Source organism: Gobio gobio (genome assembly GCF_949357685.1).
Source record: "Gobio gobio genome assembly, chromosome: 11".
Taxonomy (NCBI): Eukaryota; Metazoa; Chordata; class Actinopteri; order Cypriniformes; family Gobionidae; genus Gobio; species Gobio gobio.
In genome coordinates, this window is record NC_137104.1 from 17359379 (window position 1) to 17377798 (window position 18420).

The 18420-nt window shown below is 43.7% G+C and overlaps 2 protein-coding genes across 3 annotated transcripts in view; one reads left to right on the forward strand and one right to left on the reverse strand.

Annotated features, from left to right (window-relative positions):
- The window catches only part of bzw2 (basic leucine zipper and W2 domains 2), a 440416-nt gene that overhangs the window by 109211 nt on the left and 312785 nt on the right, over window positions 1-18420 (forward strand). The gene's annotated exons all lie outside the window — the stretch shown is intronic.
- The window catches only part of pip4p2 (phosphatidylinositol-4,5-bisphosphate 4-phosphatase 2), a 46923-nt gene that overhangs the window by 8343 nt on the left and 20160 nt on the right, over window positions 1-18420 (reverse strand). For both annotated transcript variants that reach the window (XM_079829062.1, XM_079829061.1), the window contains one exon: window positions 17294-17346. In XM_079829062.1, the coding sequence (XP_079685188.1) occupies window positions 17294-17346 (53 nt within the window). The remainder of the gene's footprint in view (window positions 1-17293; window positions 17347-18420) is intronic.

Sequence of the window (18420 nt, forward strand, 5' to 3'; positions counted from 1 at the left end):
ACCCAAACATCATCATCCAAGGTAACATTCATCTCCATTTCCCATTGTTGTTTTATATGTTGTGTATTATTTGACATATTAATCAACAATTTTTTGTATAACAAGGAAATTCGTTTTTTCATTACACCACCATTTTTAATTAAATAAATAAAATGTTTCTCTATATTTGTAGGCTCATTTCTTATCAGGTCCCAATCGTTATATTTTGTGACATAGCTCCTTATTTGAAAATACTTATATAGATCACTTGAGGGTAACTTAAATTTCGCTCTTAGTTGGGCAAAGGCTTTAAATACATTCCCATCAAACAATTGATTCACTGTGAGGAGACCTCTCTCAGCCCATCCCCGAAAGCCACTACTGTCTGATAAGGATGGGAGGAACTCAATATTTCTATCAATGGTCATAGCTCGAGATAAAGGAGTCTTTCCCTTCAACAGCTTTTGGACATAATTCCAAATCTTTAAAGTATGTTTAACCCATAAATTCGAAATGTTAATTTTTTTCTGAGACTGCAGGTTAAGAAATGGGAGCTGAGAGAAGAAATATTTCTTCTTATTTCTGAGTTATTTCTTTTCCCGGCACCGAATATTCCTCCATAGATACCCACTGTGACTACGGATCCCGGATGATCCATGCCACCACAGCTTTTATTTGGGCAGCCCAATAATACAACTTGAAGTTTGGTAGATTTAAGCCCCCATTTTCCTTAGACGACATTAAAATTTGTAGGCGCACTCTTGGTCTTTTGTTCTGCCATATACATTTTGACAATAGTTTCTCTAAAGATTTAAAAATAGATTGTGGTATAACAACAGGTATTTATCATAATTAGATGAAAACAACTGCTTAGTCCTGGGGGCAAGAATTACTCCAAGATATCTAAACCCCTGCTTGGAGTGCTGCAAAGGCCAAGTCCCCACAATCATTAAGGCTTCGGATTTGTTTGTATTCATTTTATAACCTGATACCATACTGTATTCCTTAAGACTGTGAAGCAAAGCTGGAACAAAAGTAATAGGGTTTTCCAGAAATAATAAAATATCATCAGCGAAAAGTGACAATTTATGTTGAACATTGGATTCATCTCTTATTCCCCGTATAAGAGGATTGGATCTAATCAGTTCAGCTAACGGTTCTATACTCAAAGCAAATAGAGAGGGTGAAAGAACCTCACCCTGCCTAGTACCGCGTCCCAAAATTTTGAATAGTGCCCATTGACCCTTACTCGTGACTTTGGATTCTTATAGAAAGTTTGGACCCACTTTATAAACGTCTCATTAAAGCCCATGTGCCTCAATGCCTGTTGTAGGAAGCCCCAATCCACCCGATCAAAAGCCTTCTCAGCATCCAAGCTGAGAAACATTGATGGGGTATTCCTTTTCTGTGCCACTATTTGGAGGTTTAAAGCTCATCGCACATTGTTGGTCCCCTGTCCACTGGCGATAAAGCCAGTCTGATCGGGTTTCACAAGTTGTCTCATATATTTTTGCATTCTGTTTGCAATGATGGCAGTCAATATCTTTAAATCCACGCAGAGGAGACTGATGGGGGCGATAAGACGAGCACAAAATAGGATCTTTACCATCTTTATAAATGACACTAATAATCACTTCAGACCATGACTGAGGAGGATCCCCCTCTGAGAGGGCATAATTATAAACTTTATCCAGAAGAGGCGTAAGCTCTCCTTCAAACATTTTATACTATTCACCTGGGAGGCCGTCCACTCCTGGAGATGTATTATTTTTAAGTTTTAAAATACTGTTTTTTATTTCCTCTCTTGTAATTGGGCGTGTCAATAGATCGGCTTCCTCCTCAGTCAATTTAGTAAGACATATTGAGTTAAAAAAAATATCTGTTTTTTCTCCCTTATTTTGACATCTCTCTATTACAAATCTGGGTAATAGGTGGCAAACGCCTTTGCCACATCCTTGGGTTGCGATAGCATTTCCCCAGAAATCGAAATCGAAATTGCCCCTCTGCTTTATAGGTTAATAAATCATGTAATTTCTGCCTATTTTCTTTCAACCTATTAAAAGTGTCATTATTTTGTACTGTGTGGTAATTGTTACGAACGCCTTGAGCGGTTGGAGGCTCCAATTGACAGAGGAAACAGTTGTCATGGTTAACAGTGCTTTTATTTTATGGTGCACAGTGACAGTCATTCCGAATTGGTGGGAAGAAAACAAAAGATCAAAAACTCAGATGCAACAGAATATGAACTGAACAAAACATAAGGTCAAAACAATCTATATCAATAAAACAACCTGACCTGTATGTGCAAACTGCACTACATAAGCAGCACTTTCCCAGAGACTCTTTCACAGTCTCTCAGAGTCTCCAGTCGTAGACTCAGACTGTCCATGGTCTGCCTAGACCTCTCCTCGCCTCCTATCTCTGAACTATCCAACTAACTTTCTGAAACCATTTTATAGGCCTGACTCCTCCTACTCTGGAACATACCACATGAAAGGTAACACGTTTCACATACATCACAGGAATACATAATAATGAAAATAACAAAAACAATAAATACAAATAAACATACATGCAAGACATCATATCTGCAAGTAGGGGTGTGCCATATCATACCGTCCACGATAATACCGGTATAAATTTTTACATGATAAAAAAGTGTCATATCGCGATATCAATTATATAGCGACGCGATGGTGTATGGAGCATTTACGTTCCCTAGCGCACAACAACAACACCTGTCAGAGTATACACGAAGAGCAGCATGTCAGCCTCCGATAACGACTTAGTACCTAAAAAGGGAGCTACTTGGTTACAAGAGGTCAGCCTCTTGACAACTGACAAAACATTGACAACTTAAAGCTGCTATTGATGTTTGCAGCGCAATATTTGACCGGAAGGGTAACATTGACAGTTATTTTCGTCAGTTACGGCTCGTTAGATCTAGTATTCTGCCTTCTTTGAATCAGACACGGAGATAAAGTAGTGCGTAAGATTACATTTATTTGAATGAATGGATTATAGCATTTATTTGGATTAATGAGAGAGAGAGAGAGAGAGAGAGAGAGAGAGAGAGAGAGAGAGAGAGAGAGAGAGAGAGAGAGAGAGAGAGAGATTCGTACCTGTGTGACTGCGTCTGTTCAGCGTCTCTCTTAACGAAGATGTGGGTTTGTTACTGAAAAATAGCGATGTAACCCCATCGTTGCTGAGAAATATATTGTGGTGATCCAGTAACTTAGCTATTTTATTGCTAAAAGTCACGGGGCGGCGTTAATAGTTTCTGTGCTCATGAATGTGCAGCGCGATCTCTGCTCTTTGAATGCGAGTGGCGCGCGCTTCAATATCCCCGTTTACATGCACACTTTTATGTCATTCCGATTAAAATCATTCCGATTGAACGATTCTGTGGACAGTTTACACGAGACGTTATCTAAGCCGATCTGGTGTTGCTGTAAGAAACACCTCAGAAAAATGAATTCTTCTGTCAGGCGCAGTTGAAGTAGCCTTGAAAGAGCGAGCCTGGGACAAACGCTGTCAGATGAGATGGCGTAGCCAGGCTATGTCTGTGTCATTATTCCAACATTATCTTCATAACTTATTACAAAATAAAACGTTTTACACTTCAGAAATATTAGTGTATCCTTATGAAAGCAGTGTTTATATGCCGCATTTTCATTCGGACTTTCAGACTTTTAAACCGATTAAAGTGCTCTGTCTAAGCGCATTAATATAGAACGAGGATTCATCTGACTTGGAACTACCTGTGCATTAATCGATTTTATTGCACACCTTCCAGCCAATCAGAATAAAATATTCAGACAGACCAAGGCATAAATTACATTAGTTATTGTTAAACTAAAATGTTATGTTATGGTTTTGTTTGCACTAATAAATGCTTCTGCCTACCAGCTGCAATAAACAATAAAACTTTGTTCCATATATTTTTTTCTATATCGTCATAAATATCGTTATCGCAAATATTCTTGAAATATCGTGATATAATTTTGAGGCTATATCGCCCACCCCTATCTGCAAGTATACATAACATACATATTCAAAGGAAACAAATAACTTGAGAAACCTTTCTCTCTTACTGACCTATAAATAGACCGGCTGTCTAACTGAACAGGTTTGGCAAATTACTCTTCAAATGTGGTAAGCATAATCTGTATCTCTCTTACACTGTATTCAATAAACTATGTAAATCAAATACTCGTGGTGGTGATTTATTTCTGTTTATGAGAAAAGACAATTCTATCATGCTCTCATCATATGCACTCGTGTTACGGTTATTAGTTCTCATAACTCAGGTAAAACTACATACAGGACATCATACAAGTTTACAACACAGTGACAGTGAATGTTACCCAGGTCCATGCATACATAAATATATGTCGGCTAACAGACTGTAATACATGACGCCGGTGTGTGCGCGAAACGTGCATTAGTATGTGTGTAGTCCATGCATAGTCACAGGCTTACCCTGTGACAGTAATCTTTCTCTAACTGTCTAATTTTATTTTCCAATCCTAATTGTTCTGCAAGCCTCTCTCGCTTTAATCTTGATGAAATCGCCATAATGTTTCCTCTCAGGACACATTTGGCTCCCTACCATAACACTGATGGACTTACGGTCTCATTGTCATTAAATTGAATATACTCTAATAACCCTTTCCTAATTTGTTGTTGAATCGCTTCGTTATTTAGAATAGATACATTTGCTCTCCAGTATTTAAAATTATTATTTGGACTCAACTTAAACGTTAAAGAGACTGGAGCGTGATCTGAGATGGTGATTGCTTCAATATTACATTGGGTCACTCTATAGGAATCTACACCTGTCATCAAAAACATATCTAATCTAGAATGACTACCGTGTACATTTGAAAAAAAAGTGAAATCTTTTTCCTTGGGATGCAGGCGACGCCAAACATCTATCAAACCCAACTCGTCCATCAGTGCACAGAGAGTTAAAGATTTCCTAGTCCTTGGACCAAAGTCGGCAGGGAGTCTATCTACAGATGCTCTCAAAACACAGTTAAAATCTCCCCCTAAGAACAGTCCCTTCAGCATTGTCTGCTATCGAGAATGCAATATTTTTTATAAGAAAATTGGACAATCCTCATTTGGGGCATATAAATTCACTAAAGTCATTTTAGTGCCCCCTATACACCCAATAACCATCAGAAATCTCCCCTCCTTATCAGTAAAGGTTTTCTCATGACAAAAATACATTGACTTGCTAAAAAGGATAGCAACTCCCCTTTTCCTCCCACTTTGATCCGAGGAACTATATTGCTGATCTACCCACTCTCTCCTCAGCTTCATGTGCTCCTTATCAGAGAGATGCGTTTCCTGTAGCATTGCTATGGCACAGTTCAACTTTTTCAGTTGATTCAGCACCTTTTTCCTTTTAATTGGACAACCTAAGCCTTTAACATTATACGTTATATCTGTTATTCTGTTGTATATTCAACTACTATAACCCTTTCTTGAATCTCGCAAACATCACTATAAGACAGGAGTCATTACTAAAAATGACAATATGGCCCATCAAAAGTCTCAGGACAAAAAAAACATTTACAAATGAACACATAAATAACAAGTTGAACAATGTAGGCTTCCACATACCCGACTGGATCAAAACATGAATCTTTTAACTCAAACCTGAATGACCCAGTCCCTGATGTATCTTGGACGGAGGCTGGCGACTGGTCCTCTGGGCGAAAAAAAAGAAGAAACACGCCGTGTGCGGTATCGCTGTCGCTCCCAGAGCGCTTCGTTAGCGACTTGGCTGTGGATAGGTGGTCCTCCACTTAGTGGTTCTCGCGTCTCACCCATATTGAAAATCTTCACTTTTTTTCTCCTAACTATACTAGTTTAATTAGATAGATGTACTCGGCGGAGATATAAATTAGTTATCCTTGTTGAAGAAGGCTTTGAGTTCGGCGTTGGTAAGTGCCGCTAGTCCTCCAATGGGTCTCCTTCCCGCTGTATTCCACCCGTCTTGGCACAGCTCCATCTCCAGTCACTCCCTCTCATCTACTCGGGCGTGCACCCCAAACTTCTCAAGTGCTGGAAAAACACACTTTGCCCTAGTGTTCTTCATCTTTAGCTGCTTAACTGTATCACGCACCAGCGCCCTTTTCCTCTGCAGCTCGGGCGAGAAGTCATGATCAAAGTAGATCTGTTTTCCTTCGTACATGGCTTTTTTCTGCTCCCAGGCCTGTCTCAGTATGATTTCTTTCACTGAAAAGTCCAGAAACCTAACGACCAGCGAACGAGGGGCTGCTTCAGAGTTTTTGGGCTTAGCAGTAAGCACCCTGTGTGCCCTTTCAATGACGATGTTAAGATCAGGGGGAAGCTGAAGAACAGAATTAAGCAAATCATGTACAAACCGCTTAACATCTCTTCCCTCGCACCCTTCGGCCACTTTATAAATTCCTAGATTGTTTCGCCTTAAACGATTTTGCATCTCTTCACATCGTGTATTCAAATCCATCTCTCGATGCAGTAAGTAGCGAAGTAAGTAGTAAGTAGCTCATGACGCCTGGCCATGTCTTCATTAGCACTGATACGGTCCTCCGCGGTTCTCTTTTGTAGTTCAATAAGCTCTCCATTCAGTTCCCCGAACGACGTTTCCAGCCGTATTAAAGATAGCTGAGTCTGAGTGTGTCCATCTTGGTTGTCTTTCCTCAGCTTCTCGAGCTCTTCCAGAGTCCCACATGTTAGCATCCGATTGCGCACTCTGTGCTTGCATCAGAGTTAGCTGCTTCAAGTTTTCGCCTTTTTCCTTAACTGAGTCCTGTTTAGATTGTCCTCTACCTCTAATTGTCGACATGTCGAATTTGTTAATGGTCGCCGAGTAGGGATGCCACAATTCTCAATATAATATTGAACCGTTCGGTACAGCATTCACGGTTCAATACGCGCTTGTGAATTGCGTTTTTTCCAGTTTCGCATTTGATTAATTATTTTTCTACAAATTCTATAATTTGCCTCCATCCCAATACTGAACAACGCGACATACATTCATATCACACGTTAGTGGTAGAGTTATACTCACGGAACACTATAGATATTCACAATCACAAAAGTTCATTATTTGCATGCGTTTTAAAGCCTTGCCTGTTTTAACATGCGCTTTTTAGAGCGTGCGCACTAAAAGCCTGTCAAACACGTGAATACTGAACTAAGTAGTCGTCTTACTGCGTTAATACTGTCGAATATACACAAGGTTAACATAAACACAGTCGGTTATGTCTAAAGTGAAAGTAAAATCGCAATCGTGTCTGTATATTAGATGTGTAGAGGTCTCTGTGCGTTCACACCATAGACTGTAAAAAAATATGGACGTAGTGTCCGTGACGTCACCCATAGGATTCTGATGAGCCGTTCTGAAGCGCAAAGTAGGGACGAGCTGGCCGTTGCCATCTTGGCAGCGCGTCATCGAGCGTCACTCCCGGATAACAGAAAATGGGCAAAAAGGTGGGATGTGGGCGGAGCTTAAGTGACGCGATGACTAACAGACAGCAGATAAATGGCTATCCACCTGTCACTCGAAGTGGCCACGCTCTTAATTATGCAGAATTTTAAGGCTTTATATAATGTAAACGAATGAGTTATAAAAAAATTCACCCCCCTCACAGTTGTCATGAAGGGCAAAATGAGCCGTATAGACCAAAAGCACAATTTGTACCAGGCTCTAAACATGTTTTATTCTGCTCTAAAGTTGGCCATTTTAACATGGGGCTCAATGAGATTCTGCTCCCTTCTGGATCCTGTCCCTAGCGGCCAGTCGATGAATTGCAGTTTGAGGCACTTCCGTATTGGCTTCAAGAGAAACTGCGGGAGGTTGCCGCTTGGTTCACACCGCCGCCGGCGAGAGCGTCAAAGTGGCCGGAAGTCATTCATTTTCAATGGGAGCCCAGCGCGTCCACGAATCTTTCTACAGCGTCGATGGCAGGGCGGCCAGAGCGAAGTTTGACGCTCTTGCCGGCGGGGGTGTGAACGCACAGCAGAACTGACTGACAGCAGCGCAGCCAGTGAACACGCGGTCCTTAAAGGGACAGTTCACCTATAAAATTATGTCATTATTTACTCACTCTAATATTGTTTCAAACCTGTATTCATTTCTTGATGACAGAATTTTCAGTTTTGAGTGAAATATCCCTTTAATGTTAATACAACAACAAAAGACAAAGGGAAAATCACTCACTGCTCTTGACTGAAAAACTAATACAGTAGCAAAGAATCAGTGTATATTTTATAGTGAAGTCTATGTAGTGTTTTATTTTTACATTCATTCATTCAATTTCATACTTTAATGCTGCTGTACAGCTCTGAGCTGCCAGTGTAAATCTTTATATATATTTATTTTATATTATCCAATACACTAGGAATGTGTACAAGGTTTTTTTTTAAGTAAAGTTTTAAGTTTAAGTAAGGTTTTTCAATTATTTTAAGTAAAATAAAGAAAGATATTGCAATTAAAAAATAGTCTTTTTTCTCTTTAACCTCTTGCGGTTCCTGTCGCCTAAGAATAGAATAACGAAAAATGTATGTGACAAGCCATCAGAACCGAACCGAGGTATGTATTGAACCGTGGACTAACTGTATTGTTGCATCCCTATCGCCGAGTATTATACTGGTTTTATTAGGAAATTATTAAACTTTTGGACGGAGCGATTCCCTCAAGCTGCTGTCAGCATGGCGTCACCCGGAAGTCCCCCAGTAATGCATTTTTGTAAGAAAATATCCATAATTATAACTTTATAAACTATAATCATTGGCTTCCAGTAACTGCTGTACGCAAGTCGAGTTCCGGCGGAAGAGTGACCTCTGTCCTGACCACTGATCTATATAAATGACATTTATATAGATCAGTGGTCCTGACGCATGACAGGATGTAGGAGTAGCATAAGTTTAGATGAGAGTAGACGCAAAAAACTCAAGCTCCTCCAACATTCTTTAAAAATTCTTGGTTTCGACTACTAATTTGCGACCAGTGTTTTGTTTTGCTCTATCCTCTGCGCTTCCACGTTCATCAATACGTCATGCGTTGGGTCAGAGGTCACTCTTCCACAGGAAATAGACTTGCATACGGCCGTTACCGGAAGCCAGTGATCTGATTATAGTTTATAAAGTTATAAATATGGATATTTTTCTTACAAAAAGGTATCGTTTTGCTTTAGAAGGCCTTTATTAACCCACTGGAGTCGTATGGATTACTTTTATGATGGATGGATGTGCTTTTTGGAGCTTCAAAAACTCTTCACACTCCCATTATAAAGCTTGGAAGAGCCAAGCTTATAACTCCGATCGTATTTGGCTGAAAGAAAAAAAAAAAAGGTATACATTTCATTTTTGGGTGAACTATCCCTTTAAATAGTATTTTCATTTGACACCAGAGTGTTGATGTGCAGAACACATTGGCTTTACTGACTTCAGAAATGATTGCGGGTTTTATTAATGTTTTGTTAGTACATAACAGAATTTTTTTTATAAAAAAATATATCACAATAAACATTATGGTCAAGTTGTCAATAACATTAAAGTTAAGTTGTCTTTATTTATAGAAAGTAAACTACATTAAACACTGACTAACAAAATCCTTTTAGTTTTATCCTAAGTGAAAATTAAACTTTCATATTATAGCTAGTTTAGCTTTTGTGAAATTAAGGTGCAAAAAAATTATATTGACCTACATTGAGTAACATTTTGGCTAATGTCTAAAGAAAATATATTTAAGTATGGTCTTTATAATAAATAATCTTTTTACTTTGTTATACATGCTTTATCTCTGTGAGAATAATTGTTTTTAATTAATAATAAATAAAAATGTAAGGGTTGAACCAAACCATAAATATAATTTGAGAAAAAATTGCAGCCCAACAAACGCCTGTAGTCAAAAGAAAACTGCGTCACTGAGTCACATGGTCTGCTCTTTTTCCTGTTTGAGTCCCATTAAGTCTTACCATGACCCTTCACATGCCTCTCATGTGACTGGATTTTCAAACATTCTTCTGGAATCACAATGAATCAGATAGATTAAGGTGCTTAATTTCCCTCCTTCTGCTGCTTGTATCTCCTTCTCTGCCTCTTCAAACGCTCTGCATTCAAGTGGAAATCGTATTTGCTTTGGGAGACTGTGGACACTCGGTTCCATTCATGTGTGCTGCAACATATGTTGTCGTAACTCTCCCTCGCAGCGTCACTAGTGTCCTGGGCTCATGTTTCAGTATGTCAGCATGATGCGCTCGCTCTCTCGCTCTCAAGTGACTGGCAGACTGTATAGAGTGAATTCTGTGCCATAATTAAACAAACAAATCCAGCATTTTGCAAACAAACATGATCTGCTTTGCAAAGGAAAACTCGACTTGCAAACAAACAGAAAGCGATTTGCAAATACAAAGGTAAGTTTGAGCGAAAATGCAAAGGTGTAACAAATATATGTACTGTGTTTTGCAAATAATGAGTGTACATCTTATTTCACAAATAAATACAAACCATCCAAATTCCATGTAACCTTTGAACAAATGCCAAATCTAGTCCATACAAATACCTGTCTATTACAATCTCTCAGCTTAATTTTCTCACAAATGCAGTTCGCGCAGATTTTCTCACAAATGCAGTTCGCACAGATTTTCTCACAAATCCAGTTGAGTAACTTCCTCTTGCAAAACTGCCGAAGGTGCTTTGGGTCAATTTACGCTAGCCCAAGAAGCCCTGAAACATGTTTTCAGCTGACGAAAATGAGCGGTGAACAGCTGAGTTCCCTTTCAGTCGGTCACTACGACTTGGGATCACTTCAGAGAGCCCCTATCAGCTTCGAGAACTTAAGAACAGGCCAATGAACAATTGGCGTGCGAGATTTGCATCTCGCGCTCCGCCCCGCGCCGCGGGTATAAACAGGAAGCGAGAGCATCGCACTGACGTCATTCACTTCGGAGCCGAACCGGCGTTTGAAGTACAGACTGCTTTCCTGATTGAATTCAGCATCTATCAGAGAACGAAGAGGATCGTTGTGTTGGTGTGACGGCACTCTCCAGCGGGACCGCGAACTCAAGCTGCAAAGAAGGAACAACTGCTGTTATCACAGCAACCTGTTGGTTTCGGTGGGCGTTCCATTTTTTGAGAGCAAACACAGGCTGCACTATCCCCTGTGTGTTGCCGCGGTTTCCCTGGGTGCTTCAGCACTCTCTAAAAGAGTGTTTCCTCACAAAAAGAGCAACACGGGTGTGACTGCGTCTTTCTCAAGATGTCATTCCACCCGTGCGTTTCTGGATGCGGTCGTTCCCTCTCGCCCGTTGACGGCCACACTCACTGCATCACGTGCCTGGGCTTACAGCACGCTGAGGCAGCGTTTGTGAATAGCTTGTGTTCTCACTGCGGGAACATGACTATTGCGGTGCTTAGATCCAGACTCTCCTACCTCCGGGAAGGCGGAGTCCCCCTCCCCATACCTCGATCTAGAGCTATCCCTAACCAGGATAGACCTACTTCGACGGATGACCGGGGTGATCTGAGGATAACGTTCAGGACAAACCCGCCTAGTGTCCCTACGCAGGTCCCTGAACCCTCACAAGCACCGCTGCCGGTGGCGCCACCGGAAGAGATCGATGGTCCCGCCCACTGGCGCCCAGTCATCTGTTTCGGAGCGCCCGCGGACGAGCAGATGTAGATCGCAGCATCAGAGGGGGAGTTCCAGTCCTCGGAGGATGAGGACTCAGCTGTACTGCCTCCCTCTGGGAGAGTGGCAACGGTTGAGTCGGACCCCGAGTTGACGGCTATGCTTTCCCGGGCCGCTGAAAAGGTCAGGCTTGTGTGGAACCCTCCACCACGTCCCGAACCTTCTAGGTAGGATGATTGGTTCCTGGGGGGGGGGGTCGCGCTGGTTCTCAGCGTCCCGCCCCAGTGCCATTCTTCCCGGAGGTGCATGAGGAGCAATTCCAGCAGCAATTTCCAGGTCGTGGACGACACCCTTCAGTGCCAGAAACAGACCTGGAGGCTCCTCCCTTCTCACTACCCTTGACGGTGGACAGGCCAAGGGTTACGAGAGGATCCCGGCGGTCGAACACGCCGTCGCGATGCAGCTGCGTCCGGCGACCGCCTCCGAGTGGCGTGGTGATCCTCGTCTCCCGTCCAAAGCCTGTAGACTTTCGTCCAGTCTGACTGCGAAGGCCTACAGGTCCTGCGGAGAGGCCGCGTCTGCCTTGCATGCCATGGCGTTGCTCCAGGTGCACCAGGCCCAAGCACTCATGGACATGCACGAGGGTAGGTCTGACCCAGCCCGTACTTCATTGTACCCAAGAAAGGCGGCGGGTTACGACCGATCCTGGACCTGCGTTACCTGAACCGCTCCCTCCACAGGATGCCGTTCCGAATGCTAACGCAGAAACGCATCTTCAGGTGCATCCGTCCCCAGGATTGGTTTGCAGCGATCGACCTGAAGGACGCGTACTTTCATGTCTCGATTCTCCCTCGACACAGACCGTTTCTACGCTTTGCTTTCGACGGACGGGCATACCAGTACAAAGTCCTGCCCTTCGGGCTGTCCCTGTCGCCCCGTGTCTTCACGAAAGTCGCGGAGGCGGCCATTGCTCCCATGAGAGAGCGCGGTGTTCGCATCCTCAACTATCTCGGCGACTGGCTGATTCTTGCCCAGTCGCGGGAGCAGTTGTGCGAACACAGGGACATGGTGCTCCGGCACCTCAGCCAGTTGGGTCTTCGGGTCAACTGGGAGAAGAGCAAACTCTGTCCCGTACAGATGATCTCTTTTCTCGGGATGGAGATCGACTCGGTCGCCATGACTGCGCGCCTCACAGAGGAGCGCGTCCAGTCGGTGCTGAACTGCTTGAGTACGCTCAAACGCAGTATAGCGGTTCCACTGAAACATTTTCAGAGGCTCCTGAGGCATATGGCAGCAGCAGCCGCAGTAACGCCGCTAGGGCTGCTCCATATGAGACCGCTTCAGCACTGGCTACACGACCGAGTCCCGAGATGGGCGTGGCACAGCGGGTCCCTCCGTGTCCAAGTGACACCGAGATTCCGCCAAACCCTCACTCCGTGGTCGGACCCTTCATTTCTACGGGCAGGAGTGCCTCTAGAACAAGTGTCCAGGCATCATGTTGTCTCCACGGATGCCTCACCCACGGGTTGGTGTGCCACGTAAAACGGGCTTGCAGTATCGGGTCTGTGGACGGGGCCCCAACTGCAATGGCATATCAATTGCCTAGAGTTGCTGGCAGTTCGTCTTGCTCTCAGCCGCCTCAAGGGGTCGCTCAAAGACAAGCACGTTCTGGTCCGGACGGACAGCACGACGGCCGTTGCGTACATCAACAAACAAGGTGGTCTACGCTCCCGCCGTTTGTCCCAACTCGCCCGCCATCTCCTCCTGTGGAGTCAGAAGCATCTGAGGTCCCTTCGTGCTATTCACATTCTGGGCCTGCTCAATCGTGCGGCCGACGAGCTGTCACGGTTGCCAGTGCTCCCCGGAGAGTGGCGACTCCACCCCCAGGTGGTCCAGCTGATTTGGAGTCGCTTTGGGGCCGCACAGATCGATCTGTTTGCCGCCCACGACACGACCCACTGCCAGTTGTTTTATTCCCTGACCGAGGGGACCCTCGGCACGGATGCACTGGCACACAGCTGGCCCCGGGCTCTGCGCAAATATGCGTTTCCCCCAGTGAGCCTTCTTGCACAAACACTGTGCAAGGTCAGGGAGGACGAGGAGCAACTCCTCTTGGTAGCTCCGTACTGGCCCAACAGGACGTGGTTCCCGGAACTAGTGCTCCTCGCGACAGCACCTCCTTGGCCCATTCCTCTGAGGCAGGACCTCTTGTCTCAGAGACGGGGCACCCTATGGCACCCGCGTCCAGACCTCTGGAAACTCCATGTCTGGTCCCTGGACGGGACGCGGAGGTTCTAGGTGACCTACCGCAAGCGGTAGTCGACACCATCGCTTCCGCCAGAGCCCCCTCTACGAGACGGCTATATGCGTTGAAGTGGAACCTGTTTGTCGACTGGTGCTCTTCTCACCGAGAAGACCCCCGGAAGTGTTCGATCGGATCTGTGCTATCTTTCCTTCAAGACGGGTTGGAGCGAAGGCTGTCTCCCTCCACCCTCAAGGTATATGTTGCCGCTATCGCCGCAAGCCATGACCTCATTAATGGTGAGTCCTTAGGCAAGCATGATCTGATCGTTAGGTTCCTGAGGGGAGCGAGGAGACTAAATCCTCCTCGCCCCTCCTCTATACCCTCTTGGGACTTGATTCTGGTGCTGACCGCACTGCAGAGGGCGCCCTTCGAGCCTTTACAGTCAGTAGAGCTTATGATCTTGTCTCTAAAGACAATCCTCCTGATTGCATTGGCCTCAGTTAAGAGGGTAGGGGACCTGCAGGCATTTTCGGTCGACGAATCGTGCCTGGAATTCGGGCCGGGTGATTCTCATGTGACCCTGAGACCCCGGCCTGGATACGTGCCCAAGGTTCCCACTACTTCCTTCCGGGACCAAGTGGTGAGCCTGCAAGCGCTGCCTTCGGAGGAGGCAGACCCAGCCCTGGCTTTTCTCTGTCCAGTTCGCGCTCTGCGCGTCTATGTTGACAGAACGCAAAGCTTTAGGACCTCAGAGCAGCTCTTCGTCTGTTACGGAGGACAGCAGAAGGGAAAGGCTGTCTCCAAGCAGAGGATGGCCCACTGGATAGTGGATGCCATCGTCTTGGCGTATGAATCCCAAGACGTGCCCTGCCCGCTCGGGGTTAGAGCTCACTCCACCAGGGGTGTAGCTTCTTCCTGGGCGCTGGCTCGTGGCGCCTCGCTGACAGACATTTGTAGAGCTGCGGGCTGGGCGACACCTAACACGTTCGCTAGGTTTTATAGCCTGCGTGTAGAGCCGGTGGCTTCTCGTGTGCTCGCTTCCCATAGTCAGCTTCACTGAAGTGCCAGTTCTAGTGTCGGCTTGCTGCGCCATTTCCTTCCCCTGGAACGGATACGTGCGCTTATTTTCTCCAGTCGAGTTCCCCAGGATTGGCGAACCCTGTTGAGTCCTCCGTACCCCTCGGCAGTCGGAAGTTGCGGAGCGTCCGACGCCAGGTCTGGCACTCGTATGCATTGGTGGAACTTGTGTCAGACTGGGTTCCGTATGTCGTGACCCCTACGGCGGTCCCATACGTGTATTTTCCACGGTACAGCTCCCTACGGCGAGCTCGTGTCTTTCCCTTGGCAGAGTTCCTCTGCCGTCTCAGTACGGTGTCGTCCCCCGCCTGCATTAGGCCGGGGCCACCCCTGGGACTTTCGTATGTCGAGCTGCCCACGGCCAGCCCATACGTTTCTTCCACATGGTAACTCCCTCTGGGCATGATGTGGCTCCCGCAGCGTCCTTCGGGCACGCTTTCCCAGCGTTATCCAATCAGTCTGCTGAATGGGTCTTGCGGAACAGCAGTATGACTCTCCTGGCGTGAATCTCCCCGCCCGCTTCAGAACGGGGTCTGAGGGGCTCTCGCTGGGCGCTGGTAGTGGTAGTAACTGTGGCGCTTTCCATAGGGATCCCAATTCGTCGGTATTACCGACGTACGTCGTAGTGACCGACTGAAAGGGAACGTCTCGGTTACGTATGGTAACCCTCGTTCCCTGAAGGAGGGAACGGAGACGTACGTCCCGTCGCCACAGTTCCTTCCATCACTGCATGGCCGAGTCACTGGTTCGGCTCCTCAGTGAAAAACGTCAGTGCGATGCTCTCGCTTCCTGTTTATACCCGCGGCGCGGGGCGGAGCGCGAGATGCAAATCTCGCACGCCAATTGTTCATTGGCCTGTTCTTAAGTTCTCGAAGCTGATAGGGGCTCTCTGAAGTGATCCCAATTCGTCGGTATTACCGACGTACGTCTCCGTTCCCTCCTTCAGGGAACGAGGGTTACCATACGTAACCGAGACGTTTCTGTCTTACTGTATCTATTATTAATCTTTTTGAGATTTTCACTATGCCAACCCTATTTCAATAAAAAAATGTAATATGTAATAATGTTTATATGTAATATGGTATCAGTGCAAAATTAGTTACATAGTAAATTTGCTATGGCTAGTTTTTTCTCATTAAAAATGCATCCATCCTCCATACCATTTATCCACTGTAGTGTAACGGGATACAAATTTTTTTTTACTTTTATGTAATTTGTACATATGATGATAACATTTTTGTCGCAGAGAACATTCAAAATAATGTAAGGGTGTATTGTATCACAATATATTGCAATACTAAAATGCAACAATGTATTGTGGATTAAAGTTTAGACAGATTAGTTTTGTATGAGATATTTTAATGTCACATCAAATATGGTAAATCCTGAAGGGCACACATTTGAGCTTTCATTTTTTATTAAATATTTTTAATAAATTAAAAATAAAATATATTTTAAGCAGAGTACGCTATATTATAAGCAGAATTATGAATATTTATTTTCTGCTGTCACCATTTCCCGGGGGAGAAGGACCAAGCCCAGCCTATAAGTTCACATCTGATGCAATATCAAATGTAGCACTTAAATGAACTGTGTTAAAATTAATAGTTCAAAACTATAGCCTACCATTTGAACTATTTTGGATTTGTTCAAAGTATTGAGGGTGTATTGTACTGTATTGCAAGATCACTATTGTGTATCAAACTCAATTTTGAGATGAATTAATTATTACATGCCTGAAATCTTCTGTTTTGGAAGAGGACGTTGCTCAACTGCATTTGTGAGAAAATCTGTGCAAACTGCACTTGTGAGATAATTAAGCTGAGAGATTGTAATTGACAGGTATTTGTATGGACTAGATTTGGTATTTGTTCAAAGGTTACATGCAATTTGTAGGATCGTTTGAATTTATTTGTGAAATATGATGTCATTTACTCACTCATTTATTATTTGCAAAACACAGTACATATATTTGTTACTCCTCTGCGTTTTCGCTCAAACTGACCTTTGTATTTGCAAATCGCTTTCTGTTTGTTTGCGAGTCGAGTTTTCCTTTGGAAAGCAGATCGTGTTTGTTTGCAAAATGCTGGATTTTTTTGTTTAATTATGGCACAAAATTCACTCCATAAAAGACTGGCATCACATCGCCTCCTTCTCTAACTGCAACTCACCAGGGTTTATTTACTTTCAGTTTCTACAAACTGCCCAGTACAAACTCAAGCCTGACCTCCGGCTAGTAACACACATCGCACATTGAGATTTATGACATTTCTCCTGAGAACGGCACATCATCGGTGGAGTATTGCCACAGACGTTGCATTTTTGACGTACAAAGCATATGACAAATGATGGCAACTCACATTTTTTTGCAATGTGGGCACTTGGCCAGTGTGTTGAATCGGAGCTCCATCCACTGCAAAAACAAGGGAAGTTAAAGTTATTTCTACAGTAAGCAAACACGCAGCATGGCAAAGCAGCACAAATCAATTTCGTTTAATAACCTACACCAAACTTGATTCCAGGGGTCAGTGCATGATATTCAAATATTAGTTCAAATGGCTACTGATAAATGATTCAAACAACTAGCAAATCTTTTGGATATGATTTCAATGAATATATTGACATGTATAAGGAATACATTAGGAGAATTAGTGGATTTAACCCTGTACAAAGGCAAAAGGCAGTTGAATCCTGAAAAAAGTGAGAATTCTTTATGATTCTAACAGAAGATCTCACAAAAAAGCGAATGGTTCAGTTTCTGCATCTTGCCTCTGTAGGCCACAAGGAGTTATGTTCATTTGAGTCACAGGGCTCCAGACAAAAAATGACTAAAATGAAACATTTAAGACCAAATTTCTTCTTTTTTTTTGGACAAATTACAGAATTGCTTAATACAGATGATTGTTCAGAAGTTAAGTTCATTGAGTGCATAGATTCTTACTTTAATTTTTAACAGCCAATGGATGAAAGGACGGTTCAGTATATAGAGTCAGACTTTGACTATTTATAAGGATATTTCATCCAAAAATGAAAATTATCCCATAATTTACTCATCCTCAAGCCATTCTAGGTGTATACCTTATGACTTTCTTCTTTCAGCCAAACACAATTGGAGTTATACTAAAAAATATCCCGGCTCTTCCAGGAGTGACAGATTTTGAAGCCCAAAAAAGCACATCCATCCATCATAAAAGTAATCCATACGGATCCACTGGAGTCGTATGGATTACTTTTATGATGGATGAATGCGCTTTTTGGGGCTTCAGAAATTCAGGCTCTACTCACTCCCAATATAAAGCTTGGAAGAGCCAGGATATTTTTTAATATAATAAGAATGTATGAATTTATTTCTTCTGTTAAACACAAAAGATGATATTTTGAAAAACATGGGTAACCAATCAGTTGATGGGCCCCATTTACTTCCATAGTATGGGAAAAAATATGGAATATTGTATATGGAATATAAAAGAAGTCAATGGGGTCCATC